At 43.8% G+C, this 16,280-nt stretch overlaps 1 protein-coding gene across 1 annotated transcript; it reads left to right on the top strand.

Moving 5' to 3' along the window:
- The first annotated feature begins 2,655 nt into the window (after positions 1–2,655).
- On the top strand, positions 2,656–14,552 carry LOC139466987 (uncharacterized). Its single transcript, XM_071248697.1, has 6 exons — positions 2,656–2,974; positions 4,476–4,530; positions 8,536–8,614; positions 10,157–10,324; positions 11,129–11,186; positions 14,452–14,552. The coding sequence occupies exons 1-6, from the start codon at positions 2,656–2,658 to the stop codon at positions 14,550–14,552; spliced, it is 780 nt and encodes a 259-aa protein (XP_071104798.1).
- Positions 14,553–16,280: the final 1,728 nt, after the last annotated feature.

Here is a 16,280-nt window from a genome sequence, read left to right on the forward strand (position 1 = left end):
GATGTTACCTGAATATAATTATATCTCTCCTCTAGCAATGAGTCTCCATGCCACCTGTGTATATCACCTCTTCTCCAGCAATGAGACAATATGATGCCTGTACTTAACCTCTCCTCCAGCAGTGAGTCTCCATGCCACCCGTGTATATCACCTTTTCTCCAGCAGTGAGTCTGCATGCCACCTGTGTATATCACCTTTTCTCCAGCAATGAGTCTCCATGCCACCTGTGTATATCACCTTTTCTCCAGCAATGAGTCTCCATGCCACCTGTGTATATCACCTTTTCTCCAGCAATGAGTCTCCATGCCACCTGTGTATATCACCTCTTCTCCAGCAATGAGTCTCCATGCCACCTTTGTATATCACCTCTTCTCCAGCAATGAGTCTCCATGCCACCTGTGTATATCACCTCTTCTCCAGCAATGAGTCTCCATGCCACCTGTGTATATCACCTCTTCTCCAACAATGAGACAATATGATGCCTACACATAACCTCTCCTCCAACAATGAAACAACATGCTACCTGTACATAATTATGTAACTCCTCCAACAAAGAGCCAATGTTAATTGTACTGCTACTACTAATTCTTCTTCTTCTACTACTACTCCTGCTGCTGCTGCTGCTGCTGCTGCTGCTGCTGCTACTACTACTACTTCTATTTATAATGCGGACCTGGCTTTCTAAATGTCACGCCTGTATCCCAAGTACAAAGTTGTACGACTCCCCTTTTGTCCTCGGTGCCTTAGGTTTGGTACCTCTCAATCTGTTGACTGACATTGGGAGAGTAGTCGGGTTTTCTACCAGGAATACAGCCCTTCTGACAATCTGGGTAATGCAGAAGGCTGCAGTGTTGGGGAGTCTTCACATTCTCTGCAAAGTTCTGAGTAGGTTTGACTAGGCAGCGCTTCCTGGGAGAAGTCCAATTCGCTGTCTGGGCTGCGTGTAGAGGGGGCAAGGGCCCTGAGCTGATGACGAGCCTCACCTGCCAGACTGCCAGGATCATCCAAACATTCTTTGCTGCATTTTTTATTTTAATCTTTACATAATAATTATAATGAGGCTGTCCCGAAATGTCACGATTGCATCTCTAGTACCAAGTTGCTGACAAAAGAAGACTTGGCGTGGAATTGTCCGGCAGCAGTATGAAGTTCCGCTTAAATGTGTTTTAGGTGCGACGCCAATTCTTCTTTAGGAAGTGTTTCAAACTTATTGGATATCTTATGTTGTGTCAGATAGGCAAATATTGTATTGTGTCTGTGGGATTAATTTATTAATTTGTTTTGGAGAAAATATTGTTTCAGGAGATAATTTTATAAAATATGAATATAGATCTAGACTGGAGGCTATTTAATTCACTTGGTTCATGCCAGGCCTCCTAAGCAAATTGTAAACGAAACTCGGGAAATCATTGTAATCTGTTGTTTTTCGCTTTTTCAATCAGTCTAGACGTTTATCTGTTTTATCAGTTCTAGTCGCCCTACCCAAGTTCAGTTTGTCAACACTGATTATTGTTGTTTCTTCCTTCATCGGCATTGTTGGTGCAGATGTTGGTTGTTCATTTTCTGGGATGGAACTTTCTGTGAATTCTGATAATAAGTGAGGTGAAAAATGATTATGTACTTTTATTACCTGATTATGAAATATTTACAAAGATATTTGAAAATGTGATGTATTCATAAAATAGGCTTACACATTTAAGCAGACAATATTTTTGTTCGATTTATATATATTCACGAAGTTAAATTATGCTGAATTTGCTCGTTTTACTTCTCCTGAAATGTTTTGGTTGGCGAGGATAGAGTTAAACTCATCATCACTGAATTCTGCCAAGTCCGGACTATTGACATCGGACAAATTACCGATTTTAAGATAAAAAATCCATCACGTCTGTTGAGATGATTTCAGCCATATTGGTGGTCAAACGGAAGTAGTGCGACTGTGCTGCTTTATAAGTGTGCAGAGAAGCGGTCATAAAATCGGACGCATTTTACGATCCGAATTGATTACATCTACTTTTATTGATTGTCCAAATTCGAGTATTCACAACATCATCTCTGAATGGGTGAGTACCCGGGTTTGCTGTCAGGAATACAGACCTTCCGACTTTCTTGGTAATGCAGAAGGCTGCAGTGATACGGAGTCTTTTCATTCTGGGTGTGTGTGACGAGGCAGCGCTCCCCGAGAGAAGTCCCATTGGGATGCGTGCAGAGGGGACAAGGGCCCTGAGCTGATGACGAGCCTAACCAGCCTGACTGTGCCAGGATGACTCGAAACCTCTTTGCTGCATATTTTATTTTAATCTGTGAATAAAAAAAAATCATTACCACTTGATAAACAAATTATAATAAATTGTATTGTCGCAAATGAATTCCACATGGCAGTGACTGAACAACGTTTGATCAATATAGGCTGACGTCAATCATCAGTGTAAGAGTTGTGAGCAGCCAATCTCTGAAACACATTAAATATGTATCCATCATCAGCCGTGCTGGCAAGGAACCTGGGTGTGTCCAAGATAACAACTGGCCATTCAGCACATCCAAGTGTATCTTGGAGACGAGTCTTGACGCCCGTGATTCACACAACTTGGACAGAACATTGCATGTAGCCAAAGTGCCTTTCAGTCGAGAAACCAGTTTGAACTTCCCACCGACATGTTGGCCCGATACTGGACAGTGTTAACAACTGCTGTATACATCTGTATGGCCATTGACGGGGGCATAACTGAGGCAAGATGTAATGTGCATGAATTCCAACCTTTAGATGTCGACTATCAAGGGCAGAAGATCGACAAAACAATAAGACGACGTGGCACTGCGACGAGTCTGCTGAAGTGTTTGTCGTTCTGTAACAAGGACATTGTGAGCACGTCATTCTACAACCAGGACACCCAAGACTGTATCTGTCCCCTGACTCGCCCCAGAGACTGGCTGCTGGTCTCTGGACCGGGATATGTGTTTTACAACACCCCAGGTGAGAATTCTCGATTACTGCACCTCATAGATTCAAATTGATGGGATACCACGACAGGCATGTAGCGTTCAGGTGTTCAATATTCGTGACATACGTGGTGTCGGTTCGTTTATTCCGTGAACCTAAAAGCTGCATTGTCAATTTGAACTGAAAACTTATTGCTGTTTGAGTGAGTGAGTGAGTTAAAATTTTAAGTCACATCGGCAATATTTCAGCCATATCGTGACTATCAAAAGTTAAATATAATACTTATAATGAAACGTATGTAAAAACCTGCCAACGAGGGACAGTAAAACAACTAGACGTATCACAGCAATAAAATTTAAAACTAGTATGTAATAATAAAATCAATAGCACTATACATATACATTACATTTAAAAAACAGGCTATAGATCACCAACAACTGAAGGTAGATTTATTGCTGTTTGAAGTTGACTCAAGCAGACTTTACACAGAGGCTGAAACAATACAATACATATCCTGATAACTGATAAGTAGGTAGGAGTGAAACCTATTTTATTATATTTAACGCCAATACATGACCAAAGTATTGATCTGTTTAAGACGGGTTGCAGACACTTGTATCTGTATCCGAGTTATTGCTGGAAGACGGCGAGAATATCTCCGAGATACATTTTGATATTGAACGGTGACAAAGCCAATGACATTCACAATTTCATTGCATAACTTACAGTACTAGTATTGAGTACATCTATCAGAGGAGGCCTCGTACCATATTCACTTGTACCTAATTTCAATTTTTGCAATATAATTTATTTAAACAAAACAGTTATGACTCTTGTGAGTAAACACATGGTTCTTCACTGACAAAGGTGACAGCTGCATTGGAATTAACAACAGTTATGGTGGACACGATTCCAGGTCGAAGGACGAACAATAAAGATTGTTATATGCACGAATTACAATTATTGTGAATGAACAAGTTATTATTCACCATATATAATTATTGTAACTGGACAGATTGTTCTAAACTAAATTTAATTATTGTACATGGACAGATGTTACTTTTTTACATTTGAGTAAAATGTTAGGGTGAAACATGAAGGGAAGAAGGAGACATCCCCATGGGCACCAATTGCGCGCCCCTTCTTCGCGTAGGTGTCACGTAACAAACAAGTATGTATGAATCACGTAGCAACACATACTTTTTGTCATGTCCCAAACAAACACGTAGGTGTGACGTAACAAACAAATATGTATACAACTCGTAACAACGCAGCTGCACGCGGGGTAGTTGTGTATGCATTTTAACCAACTCGCTTTTATTGAACCTTTTGAATGATACATTTTGATATATGTTCTGAGCATGCTTAATGAGACAAGGGGGTTAATAGTCATTGACTACAAACGTACAGATTCCACTTTGGCGGGCAACGATTGAAACTGGACGTTTGTAGTCAATTGGCTCCCTTGTTTGGTGAAGATGCTCCACTTTGAAATGTTTGTAATGTCTTGAATCTGTTCCTGTTTCTTCCATAGGCCTGATTGACGTGCAGTTACAAGAGGCGATCAACGCTTCATCAGAAGCGGCTGGGTACGTGTTTGTTAGCCCTGCTAGATTAGAATATCGTATATCGTAAATTTCTAGTGTAAATAACTTAATATCAACATTTGAAAATACTCCGATCACATGGATTCATCCATAGTTTTGGAGTATTTACTCGAATCTAAATGCGTAATCTCAAGTTTCGAGTTTCCAATGAAAAGAGGTGGTATAACGCACCCACGCACGTGCTCAGTCAGAGACATACATACGAATATCCGCACAGACACGCGTACGCACGCACACACACACACACACACACACACACACACACACACATACTCCTTGCATACACACATGCACTCAGACACTAACGCACATAGACCGTTTACAAACCCAGATAATATCTGATGTCATACCAAAAACTAGGGATGTCTGGTTAATTATTGTTCAACATAATCCCCCCGAGGTCCACAGACTTCTGACAACGAAGCTCGGGGTTGCCTGGATCCCACTGATGTCGCCAGACAGTCTTTCTTCACGTTTGGGAACAAGTGGCAATCAGGCGTGCTAATACTAGTGAAAAGGTTCAATGCATGAATTGCATTGGTGACAGAAGACCTGTGTCTCCCAAACGTATTAATGCATATAACCCATCAAGCTTATGAAGACCAACTGGGGCGGCTTCAAAACGACAGAAGCGAAAATGAACCTGGAGCGTTTCTGATCAGGAGTCTTGGAACCAAGCTTGCAGAAATCTTTACTTTGAACAAATAGGGCGAGGCCACCACACCCCGTTTCAAGGGACTGCCCTGGTTGAGAGAGAGTCCACCATACACCATGTCAAGATGGCTTCCAGATAGATGGAGTCCACTATACCTCGTGTCAGGAGGCCGCCCTGGTAGAGAGAGTCCACAATTACCTCATGTCAAGAGGCCGCCCATGTAGCGAGAGTCCATCATAAATCGTTTTCAAGAGGCCGCCCAGGTAGAGAGAGTCCACCATACTCCGTGTCAAGAGGCCGCCCAGGTAGAGAGGTAGAGATAATCCACCATACCTCGTGTCAAGAGGACAGCCAGTCAGAGAGAGTCCACCATACTCCGCGTCAAGAGACCACCCATGTAGCGAGAGTCCACCATACCTCATGTCAAGATTGCGCACAGGTAGAGAGGTAGAGAGAGTCCACCAACCTCGTGTCAAGAGGCCGCCCCGTCAGAGAGAGTCCACCATACCTCGTGTCAAGAGGCCGCCCAGTTAGAGAGAGTCCACCATACCTTGTGTCAAGATTGCGCACAGGTAGAGAAAGTCCACCATATATCGTGTCAAGATGGCACCAAAGTAGAGTGAGTCCACCATACTCTGTGTCAAGAGACCACCCATGTAGAGAAAGTCCACCATACCTCGTGTCAAGATTGCGCACAGGTAGAGAAAGTCAACCATAAATCGTGTCAATATGGCGCCCAGGTAGAGAGGTAGATAGTCCACCATACCTCGTGTCAGGAAGCCGTCCAGTCAGAGAGTTAGTCCACCATACTCTGTGTCAAGAGACCACCCATGTAGAGAAAGTCCACCATACCTCGTGTCAAGATTGCGCACAGGTAAAGAAAGTCGACCATAAATCGTGCCAAGATGGCGCCCAGGTAGAGAGAGTCCACCATAAATCGTGTCAAGATGGCGCCCAAGTAGAGACAGTCCACCATAAATCGTGTCAAGCTGCCGCCCAGATAGAGAGAGTCCACCATACTCCGTGTCAAGAGGCCGCCCAGTCAGAGAGAGTCCACCATACCTCGTGTCAAGATGGCGCCCAGTTAGAGAGAGTCCAAAATACCTCGTGTCAGGATGGCGCCCAGGTAGAGAGAGTCCACCATACTCCGTGTCAAGAGGCCGCCCAGTCAGAGAGAAGCCGCAATACGGCAGTTCAAGGGACGCTTTGACGACATTCACATTAATAGACACTGATGTCTGCATTACGTTAACAATGGCATTTGCATAAATTTAACAATCTGCAGAGGGTGTGGAATGTTTCTATTTCATTAATTTCGAGAGCGAAAAAGGAGGTCGGTAGGTCGAAAAAGAATTCTGTAATCATCTTAAAGTTTCCTTTGGGTCGGTAGATGATCCCTTGGATTTGTATATATTGTCGGTATTGATAAACACACTGTCATTATATATGATATGAGACCTGAAGAGAGAGATGTGAAACTTGACTGGATCAACGACACAATGTTAATGTCACAGCGGACACGATGGCACAACGACAGTGAGGGGGCTTCTCATCACTGGAAACATGCTCATGCGAGACTGTTGGCACTTTCGGCACAATGCCGTGAATCTTTAGTCATGGTCCGCAGAAACGTTGCACTGTTTTCTTTTTCAACACGATTACGTAGGACTCTTGTCAAAGGCATCTCACGTGACGTTGGGCTATTATCACATCCTGCCAAGGCACGTTGGGAAATAACCACATCCTGCCCAATCAGTTGGGATAATGTCACATAGTGCCAAGTCACGTTGGGCTATTATCACACCGTGCCACATATTGTCACATCCTGCCAAGTGTCGTTGGACTATTGTCACATCCTTCCAATTGACGTTGGGCTTTTCTCGAATCCTGCCCAGTGATGTTAGACTATTTTCACATCCTGCCCAGTGACGTTGAGCTATTGTCACATCGTTCCCACTGAACTTGGGCTATTATCACACCGTGCCAAGTCACGTTGGGCTATTGTCACACCGTGCCAAGTCACGTTGAGCTATTGTCACACCGTGTCAAGTGACGTTGGGCTATAGTCACATCCTGCCCAGTGACGTTGAGCTATTGTCACATCGTTCCCACTGAACTTGGGCTATTATCACACCGTTTCAAGTCACGTTGGGCTATTGTCATACCGTGTCAAGTGACGTTGAGCTATTGTCACATCCTGCCCACTGACTTTGGACTATAGTCACATCCTTCCCAGTGACGTTGGACTATTGTCACAACGTGCTCAGTGATGTTGGCCTATTGTCACAACTTGCCCGCTGACCTTGGGCTATTGTCACATCCTGCCTTCTGACGTTGTGCTATTGTCACATCGTGCCAAGTGTCGTTTGGCTATTGTCACATGGTGCCCCCTGACGTTCGGTTATTTTCGAATCCTGCCCAGTGATTTTGGGTTATTTTCACATCGTGTGCAGTGATGTTTGGATATTGTCACGTCATGCCCAGTCACGTTGGGCTATTGTCACATCCTGCCAAGTGTCGTTGGACTATTGTCACATCCTTCCCATTGACGTTGAGCTATTGACACATCATGCCCAGTCACGTTGGGCTATTGTCACATCTTGCCAATTGTCGTTGTACTATTGTCACGCCCTTCCCATTGACTCTGAGCTATTGGCACATCGTGCCTAGTGACGTCGGGCTATTGTCACATACAGCCAAGTGACGTTGCTCTATTGAAACATCCTTCTCACTGACGTTCGACTATTGCCACACCCTTGCCAGTGACGTTGACCTATATTGGTGAACCTGATCACCTGATGCCCAATGTCGCGGAGCTATTGAAGGGGGGTGTAGGTATGGGGAGTGCATTGTCAGGTTGGCCGAGCTATGTAATTCCTTCATCGCGAGGGCCTTGACACAGTCTCAGAAGGTTGTCGCGACATTGAAGTTGAAGTGGAAGACGTACCGTGAGCGGGTAAACTTTGATTAAAAAGGAGATTCAAAACTTTGCTCAGTTCCGGATGTTGTTCATCAGTACGTCCCCGAGCAGGCCTTTCTATTTCAAAATGTGCGTAGAGATCCATGTTGGTTTGCGATCAAGAACAGCAGACGATAAACGCTAGGGGGATTTTCCAAAAAGGTAGTTCCGGTCCCAAATTGTGTGGTTTATACGTTGTTAACATTACTTGTTGAAGTTCGGTGAAAAATTAACGGGTCATATGAGCAGTAAAAAGACCAATTACATAACCGGAAATCCCTTACACATCAAAAAGAAAGCATTCATAAATAAACAAAATCTCCTTTAGTATATGGTAAGGGTCACTGTATGACAGGTGTATGCAATGCTTCAGGTATCCCGCACAGAATGTTGTTGGCGGGCATGCTTCTCCCTGGAAGCCAAGGTCGGATGATGCAGCCCCGTGGATTGAGGTGATTATTATCGCTGACACTGTATTGTCACTCGACAACTTCATTGGAAATCTAACCAGAACATGTGCAGTACAGTGCCTACAACAAAATATGCAGCACAAATCTATTTTATTACAAATCTACATGTCACCTTCATATGCTTGTTGCTCAGTCCTGGGACATTTCACACCAGTAAAACATATAAACTGAAACGGAAACTGTGCGGACCGCCGAAGAACAGTTAAGGTTCTGAAGCAAGCCTGACACACGCACTGAGTAACAGCCAGGGTTATACTGTTATATATGTGGCACCCACCTGTCAGCCAGCAGGGATATACTGTTATATATGTGGCACCAACCTGTTGGCCAGCATGGGTATGCTGTTATGTATGTGGCATCCACCTGTCGGCCAGCAGGAATATACTGTTATATATGTGGCACCCACCTGTCGGCCAGCATGGGTATACTGTTATGTATGTGGCATCCACCTGTGATTCGATACCTGTATTCTACGTTGGGATTTTTAATATTATTCACAGTAATCATAGTTCAAATAATTACATTCAGACACTTTTACTACAGAGATGATTACATTCAGACACTTTTACAACAGAGATGATTACATTCAGACACTTTTACAACAGTGATGATTACATTCAGACACTTTTACAACAGTGATGATTACATTCAGACACTTTTACAACAGTGATGATTACATTCAGACACTTTTACTACAGAGATGATTACATTCAGACACTTTTACAACAGTGATGATTACATTCAGACACTTTTACTACAGATTTGATTACATTCAAACACTTTTACAACAGAGATGATTACATTCAGATACTTTTACAACAGAGATGATTTCATTGAGACACTTTCACAACAGAGATGGTTACATTCAGACACTTTTACTACAGAGATGGTTACATTCAGACACTTTTACAACAGGGATGGTTACATGCAAACACTTTTACAACAGAGATGATTTCACTGTGACACTTTTACAACAGAGATGGTTACATGCAAACACTTTAACTACAGATGTGATTACAACAGAGATGGTTACATTCAAACACTTTAACTACAGATATGATTACAACAGAGATGGTTACATTCAAACACTTTAACTACAGATATGATTAAATTGAGACACTTTTACAACAGAGATGATTACATCCAGTCACTTTTAAAACAGAGATGGTTACATTCAAACACTTTTACAACAGAGATGATTACAACAGAGATGATTACATTCAGATTACATCCAGACACTTTTGCAGCAGAGATGGTTACAGTCAGACACTTTTACAACAGAGATGATTACATTCAGACGCTTTTACTACAGAGATGGTTACATTCAGACACTTTTACAACAGAGATGATTACATTCAGACACTTTTACAACAGAGATGGTTACATTCAAACACTTTTACTACAGATAAGATTAAATTCAGACACTTATACAAGAGAAATAGTTACTTACAGAGTGTGCCTGCAATATAGGTTAGCCTGCAACCAAGACACATTTAACGTATCAAACTGTTTTCTTGTCAACAGGCAGGGATACGTCAGTTTCTTTACTTTGAAGAGATTCGAATAAACCCCTCCTTTCCTACTCTCACGAATGGCATCTGGTTCCGGGATTCCAACCTGAAGTGGATAAAAACATGGACGAAGAACGACGCGGCATCTCCTACGTCCAGTTGGTTCATTCCACATTGTCAAGTTAGTTTCATATGTTTTATATGTTGAAATGTTCACAGTTTTAATCTGTTTCTTTGATTGGTGTGAGTGAGTAGACAATGCACTTTTGGGATAATCATAAGTACGGTATAATAGAAAGAAATAATATCTTGTCTATATCTATGTCATCACTTTGTATCTGCCTGTGGTGGAGTCCAAGTCTAGGGTCCAAGCTGCGGAGGTTTACATCACTGTACATCGACCTGTAACTTAATCACGTGTGATCCCTAGGGTCTAAGCTGCGGGCGTTAACATCACTGTACATCGACCTGTAACTTAATCACGTGTGATCCCTATGGTCCAAGCTGCTGGCGTTTACATCACTGTACATCGACCTGTAACTTATTCACGTCTGATCCCTAGGGTCCAAACTGCGGAGGTTTACATTACTTACATGTCCTTGTAACTCAATCACGTGTGATCCCTAGGGTCCAAGCTGCGGAGGTTTACATCACTGTACATCGACCTGTAACTTAATCACGTGTGATCCCTATGGTCCAAGCTGCGGAGGTTTACATCACTGTACATGGACCTGTAACTTAATCACGTGTGATCCCTAGGGTCCAAGCTGCGGAGGTTTACATCACTGTACATCGACCTGTAACTTAATCACGTGTGATCCCTAGGGTCCAAGCTGCTGGCGTTTACATCACTGTATATCGACCTGTAACTTAATCACGTGTGATCCCTAGGGTCCAAGCTGCGGGCGTTTATATCACTGTACATCGACCTTTAATACAACAATGTACGGACCCTCTTAAGCATGCTGACGTGTCTTCTTTACAGGTGCTGAGCGTTCCCACAGACGCACTCAGAATAACTATGGAAATACGTGTGGCTGGTCGTAAGTAAATTCCTATGATAACAATAGGGTGGGTCATATAGGTAAATGAGAAGATAGGGGGAATCAGGTCGCTTGTGCTAAGGTTGGGGTTTGGGATGAGTGAGGGGGGAGACGTGTCAAGGACATGGTTGGTTGGTGAGGGGTGGAGGGGGGTGATGGTGGTAGGTTATGGATACGTGTCGGGGACATGATAGGTTGATGGGGTAAGTAATGGATACGTGTCAGGGACATGGTTGATTGGGGAGGGGTGGAGGGATGGAGGGGGTAGATAATGGAGACGTGTCAGGGATATGGTTGGTATGGGGAGGGGTGGAGGGGTTGGGGGTGTGTTGTTAGGTAATGGAGACGTGTCAGGGATATGGTTGGTATGGGGAGGGATGGAGGGGTCGTGGGGGCAGCTAATGGAGACGTGTCAGGGATATGGTTGGTATGGGAAGGGATGGAGGGGTTGGGGGGGGGGGGGGGGTAGGTAATGGACACATGTCAGGGACATGGTTGGTATTGGGAGGGGTGGGTGGGGGGCTGGGGGCAGGGTAGGTAATGGAGACGTTTCAGGGACATGGTTGGTTAGGGAGGGATGGAGGGGTGGGATGGAATGCGGGGTAGGTATTGGAGACATGTCATGGTTGTTTTGGGAAGGGTGGAGGTGTTGGGGGGCGGGGGGGGGGGGTAGGTAATGGCGACGTGTCAGGGACATGGATGGTTGGGGAGGGGTTGGAGGGGGGGGGGTAGGTAACGCTGACGTGTCAGGGACGTGGTTGGTTGGTGAGGGGTGGAGGGGTTGGGGAGGTAGGTTATGGAGACGTGTCAGGGACATTGCTGGTATGGGGGTGGGAGTTTGGGTGGATGCACGGTGGGACATGAGTAAGGGTGGATTTGTGTTGAGGACAAGACTAAGAGTGATGGGAAGATGGGAGCGGAAGAGGAAGCAGAGTGAGAAGGAGGAAGTGGGAAGAGGAGGGATGTGTCGCCCTGTGGGGAGGGTGGAAGACCTTAGGGGCAGTTCGGAGATGTGGGTTATGGTAGTACGATGCAATCTGGTACAAGTCATCCAGTGATGGATCACTCAGTGTCTGCTGTAGTAAGATGCATTCTGGTACAGTCGTAGCAGAATCGTTAAAGTCGGAAACTGAACTGTCGAGGTCTTTGCATATGACATATATTTGTACTAAACGGAAGTGATATCTTTCAATCGCGATTTGATATATTCTAAGTACCATCGGACATAATAGAAAAAGTATTGAAGTATTTCAGTTCCAAGGAGTCCGATCGGCAATTTTACTGGAGAAAACTGCGACTGTAATCTGTTAAGTTCAATTCAGCTCAGATTTATTTTCAAGTCCAAATGAGGGAAGTCCGAAACAAACTATAGAAATATACACATGCGTCTCCCATTTAGTAATAATAATGCAGGGATACACTGTTGGCTACTCATGTTGTTGCTTTATAATCATCACACGCTACCTCCACATGCACATGGGGAGTCACAGGCTACCACCACATACACATGGGTAGTCACAGGCTACCACGGCATACAAATGAGAGTCACAGGCTACCATCACATGCACATGGGGAATTAAAGGCTACCACAACAAACACATGGGGAGTCACAGGCTACCACAACATACACATGGGGAGTCACAGGCTACCACACATACACATTGGGATACACTGGCTATCACTACATCCACATGGGAGTCACAGGCCACCACAGCATACACATGGGAGTCACAGGCTACCACCACATACACATGGGGAGTCAACGGCTACCTCAACATACACTTGGGAGTCACAGGCTACCATCACATGCACAATGGGAGCCACAGGCTACCACCACATGCATATGGAAAGTCACAGGCTACCACCACATGCACATGGCGAGTCACAAGCTACCACACATACATATAATGAGTCGCAGGCTACCATCACATGCACATGGGGAGTCACAGGCTACCACACATACATATAGGGAATTACAGGCTACCATCACATACATATGGGGAGTCGCAGGCTACCACACACACACACACAATGGGAGACACTGGCTACCACTACATATACATACGGAGACACTGGCTGCCTCCACAATCAAATGGGGTGTCACAGGCTACCACAACATACACATGGTGAATCCCAGACTACCACCCCATACACATCTGGAATCACAGGCTACCACCCCATACACATCTGGAATCACAGGCTACCACACCATGCATATGGGGAGTCACTGGCTACCACAACATGCATTTGGGGAGACACAGGCTACCTTTACATGCATATGGGGAGTCAGAGGCTACCACAACATGCACATGGGGAGACACAGGCTACCATTACATACATATGGGGAGTCACAGGCTACCTTCACATGCACATGGGGAGTCACAGGCTACCACAACATACACATGGGGGTCACAGGCTACCACAACATACACATGGGGGTCACAGGCTACCACAGCATACATATGGGAGTCACAGGCTACCGCCACATGCACATGGTGAGTGAGTGAGTTGGGTTTTAACGCCGCTTTTAACATTATTCCAGTTATATCACGGCGTGTCAGCTTAATGTGGGAGGAAAGCCCGAAGTGATGCAGGTCTTAGACGTTTACCACTTCGGTGAAACCCACGAGCACGGGTATGGTGCTGACAAACCTAGAAACATAATTGGGGCGAACCGGGATTCGAACCCACAATCATAGGTTTCTGGCGTGCCCAAGGGACGCAACTCTGCACAGCGAATCGCGGCGCCTTAGACGACTGGGCCACCCGTGCCCCCACATGCACATGGGAGTCACAGGCTATCACCACATGCACGTTGGTAGTCACAGGCTACCATCACATACACATGGGGAGTCACAGGCTACCACCACATGGATATGGGGAGACAAAGGCTACCACAACATGCATATGGGGAGTCACAGGCTACCTTCACGTTCATATGGGGAGTTACAGGCTACCACCACATGCATATGGGGAGTTACAGGCTACCACTACAAGCACATGATGTGTTCAAGTTGCTGGATGATTGGGCCACCAACATTAGGACGTTACTCTTCCCCTGGTTTTGCATGGTTAATTGAAGGGAACGATGAAAGCAAACTCGTTTAGGTAAACAAAGATTGATTGACCGTGTCTACCAAAATTGACATATATCCCTTTGAATCCATTTAAATGTCAATACTTCTCACAGTTCAGGTCTTTTCTTAATGTTGAGAGCTGCTTATCAGGTGAACTATTCCCTGTATAATAAACGAATTTTGTCAAGATTCAGCTGTAACAACAGCAGACCAGCCTCTGAATGTGGAGGACACTGGAACACTTCACGTGAAGAAAGACTATGTCCGTACTGCCATGCTGAGAACGTAAACACTCCCACAGTTTTTTATATCTTATGTCCACTGATTGCACAAGAACTTTTTAAATGTACAGACCTCTTTCTATCAAAAGTTTCAAAAATCCTTCGGTCAAATAACGTTTACTGTACAGGTAATCTAGATGTTCTCGGATAAGATCTAGCATGAAATGTATCCTGTATACAAGAGGCCTTGAACATCGAGTAAACTCTGTCTGGCGTGATTTCACTCAACCAAAGGTGATTGTTGTGACAATTAATTTCTTAGGAATTCGAGACATGATAGAGAAGGGTGCTTGCCAGTTATATATATTTCTACTATATATATAGTGCGTTAGTGTAGTACGTAATATATGGTTTTTTTTGGACAAAATAGCATAATAGCATATCTGTTGTGGTGTTTATGCACATAACGAGTTATTATTAATGTCTCAATGCGTTTTATCCAATATTTCTTTCTGTAATAATTATATTGGAATAGCTCTTGCTTTATTCTATTTTTAGCTTGGGCTAGGTAACTTATCACTAAACCCTCTTTAGTCGGGAAACCCCAGTTTATGGACGCTTATTCCGGATTAATCAGGTTTGATTATATTTTGTCTTAAACCTCTCAGAGTTAGGTCTTGTCACAAGTATCAGGATCTGCAGGCTTTGGAGTGACATCAATATGAAGCTTCACCGTCTTCACGCGGTGTATTTAACATACGTGTTAACTTTAATTAAATCAAATGAATGCACTTGACATTTAAGCTTTACTCTGTTGGTAATGGTTTTCTAAAAAGTCCATGTTAAGTTGAATAGAATAAAGTACCTGTATTTCTGCGTATTAAACAATTGTTCATAGCATGAGATATATATTTGGTGTAGTTTGCCTTACAGATCCGAACATGCTGTCAGTTGTTCAGTTTCAGTTTTATTCAAACCCTGAATGTCTAGAATGTTTACTGCCATGATGGGACGGAGACAGTGTCCACATACAGGCAATCACACCAGTTGACCCGGCGATCAAGTGGTCGGAATTGGCTGCTACACTTATGTACTGTTTATTCAGTATGCAAGGGGTGTAATCACATGGAAGCCAAAAACAGTGTATGCATGTCAAACAGGGTATGAATTGAAACCGATAGTCTTCATATTATTTTAAACATGCCTTCTTAATGTCTGTATTATGAATGTAGTCTTGGTAGTGATGTGTTGTTGAGTGCATGCTACCCTTACATTGATAGTGTTGTTTTTGTGAAACATTCAGTTTTGACCAAACGCTCGAGGATCGATCGAAACGTCGTTACACAGCAGTTTATGATTCGTTTCCATTCCACGTCAGACACACGTTTTAGGGAATCTCTTTTAGTTAATTGCGAAGCAATTCTCATCAGACTTCAGAACGACAGGTGGACCTTGTATCAGTTAAAACAGTTTTCTTTTAATGTATATTCGGTATTGCAGCAGGAAATAGTTTCTGTTTAGATGTTGTTTTCTGCCTTTATGTTGTTTGTTGTATTAAATACAAAATGTCCAGCAGCATCACGGTTGTTTGTTCCTTTTTTGCGTGTGTGTTTGTTGTTTATCTCCTCACTCAGCAATATACCGGCTATATGAGAGCGGCCTGTAGGATATAACTAGGAGCGTGTTTGTTGTTTATCTCCTCACTCTGCAATATACCGGCTATATGATAGCGGCCTGTAGGAGTGTGTTTGTTGTTTATCTCCTCACTCTGCAATATACCGGCTATGTGATGGCGG

This window comes from Haliotis cracherodii, unplaced genomic scaffold (assembly GCF_022045235.1).
Source record: "Haliotis cracherodii isolate W230 unplaced genomic scaffold, xgHalCrac1.p SCAF_19, whole genome shotgun sequence".
Classification (NCBI taxonomy): Eukaryota; Metazoa; Mollusca; class Gastropoda; order Lepetellida; family Haliotidae; genus Haliotis; species Haliotis cracherodii.

Excerpts from the sequence above, each read along its gene's own strand:
- LOC139466987 (XM_071248697.1), top strand. The coding sequence starts at position 2,656 with ATGTTGGCCCGATACTGGACAGTGTTAACAACTGCTGTATACATCTGT. Across the intron at positions 4,531-8,535 it reads GCTTCATCAGAAGCGGCTGG|GTATCCCGCACAGAATGTTG; the intron begins GTACGTGTTTGT and ends GCAATGCTTCAG. Across the intron at positions 11,187-14,451 it reads GGAAATACGTGTGGCTGGTC|ATTCAGCTGTAACAACAGCA; the intron begins GTAAGTAAATTC and ends AATTTTGTCAAG.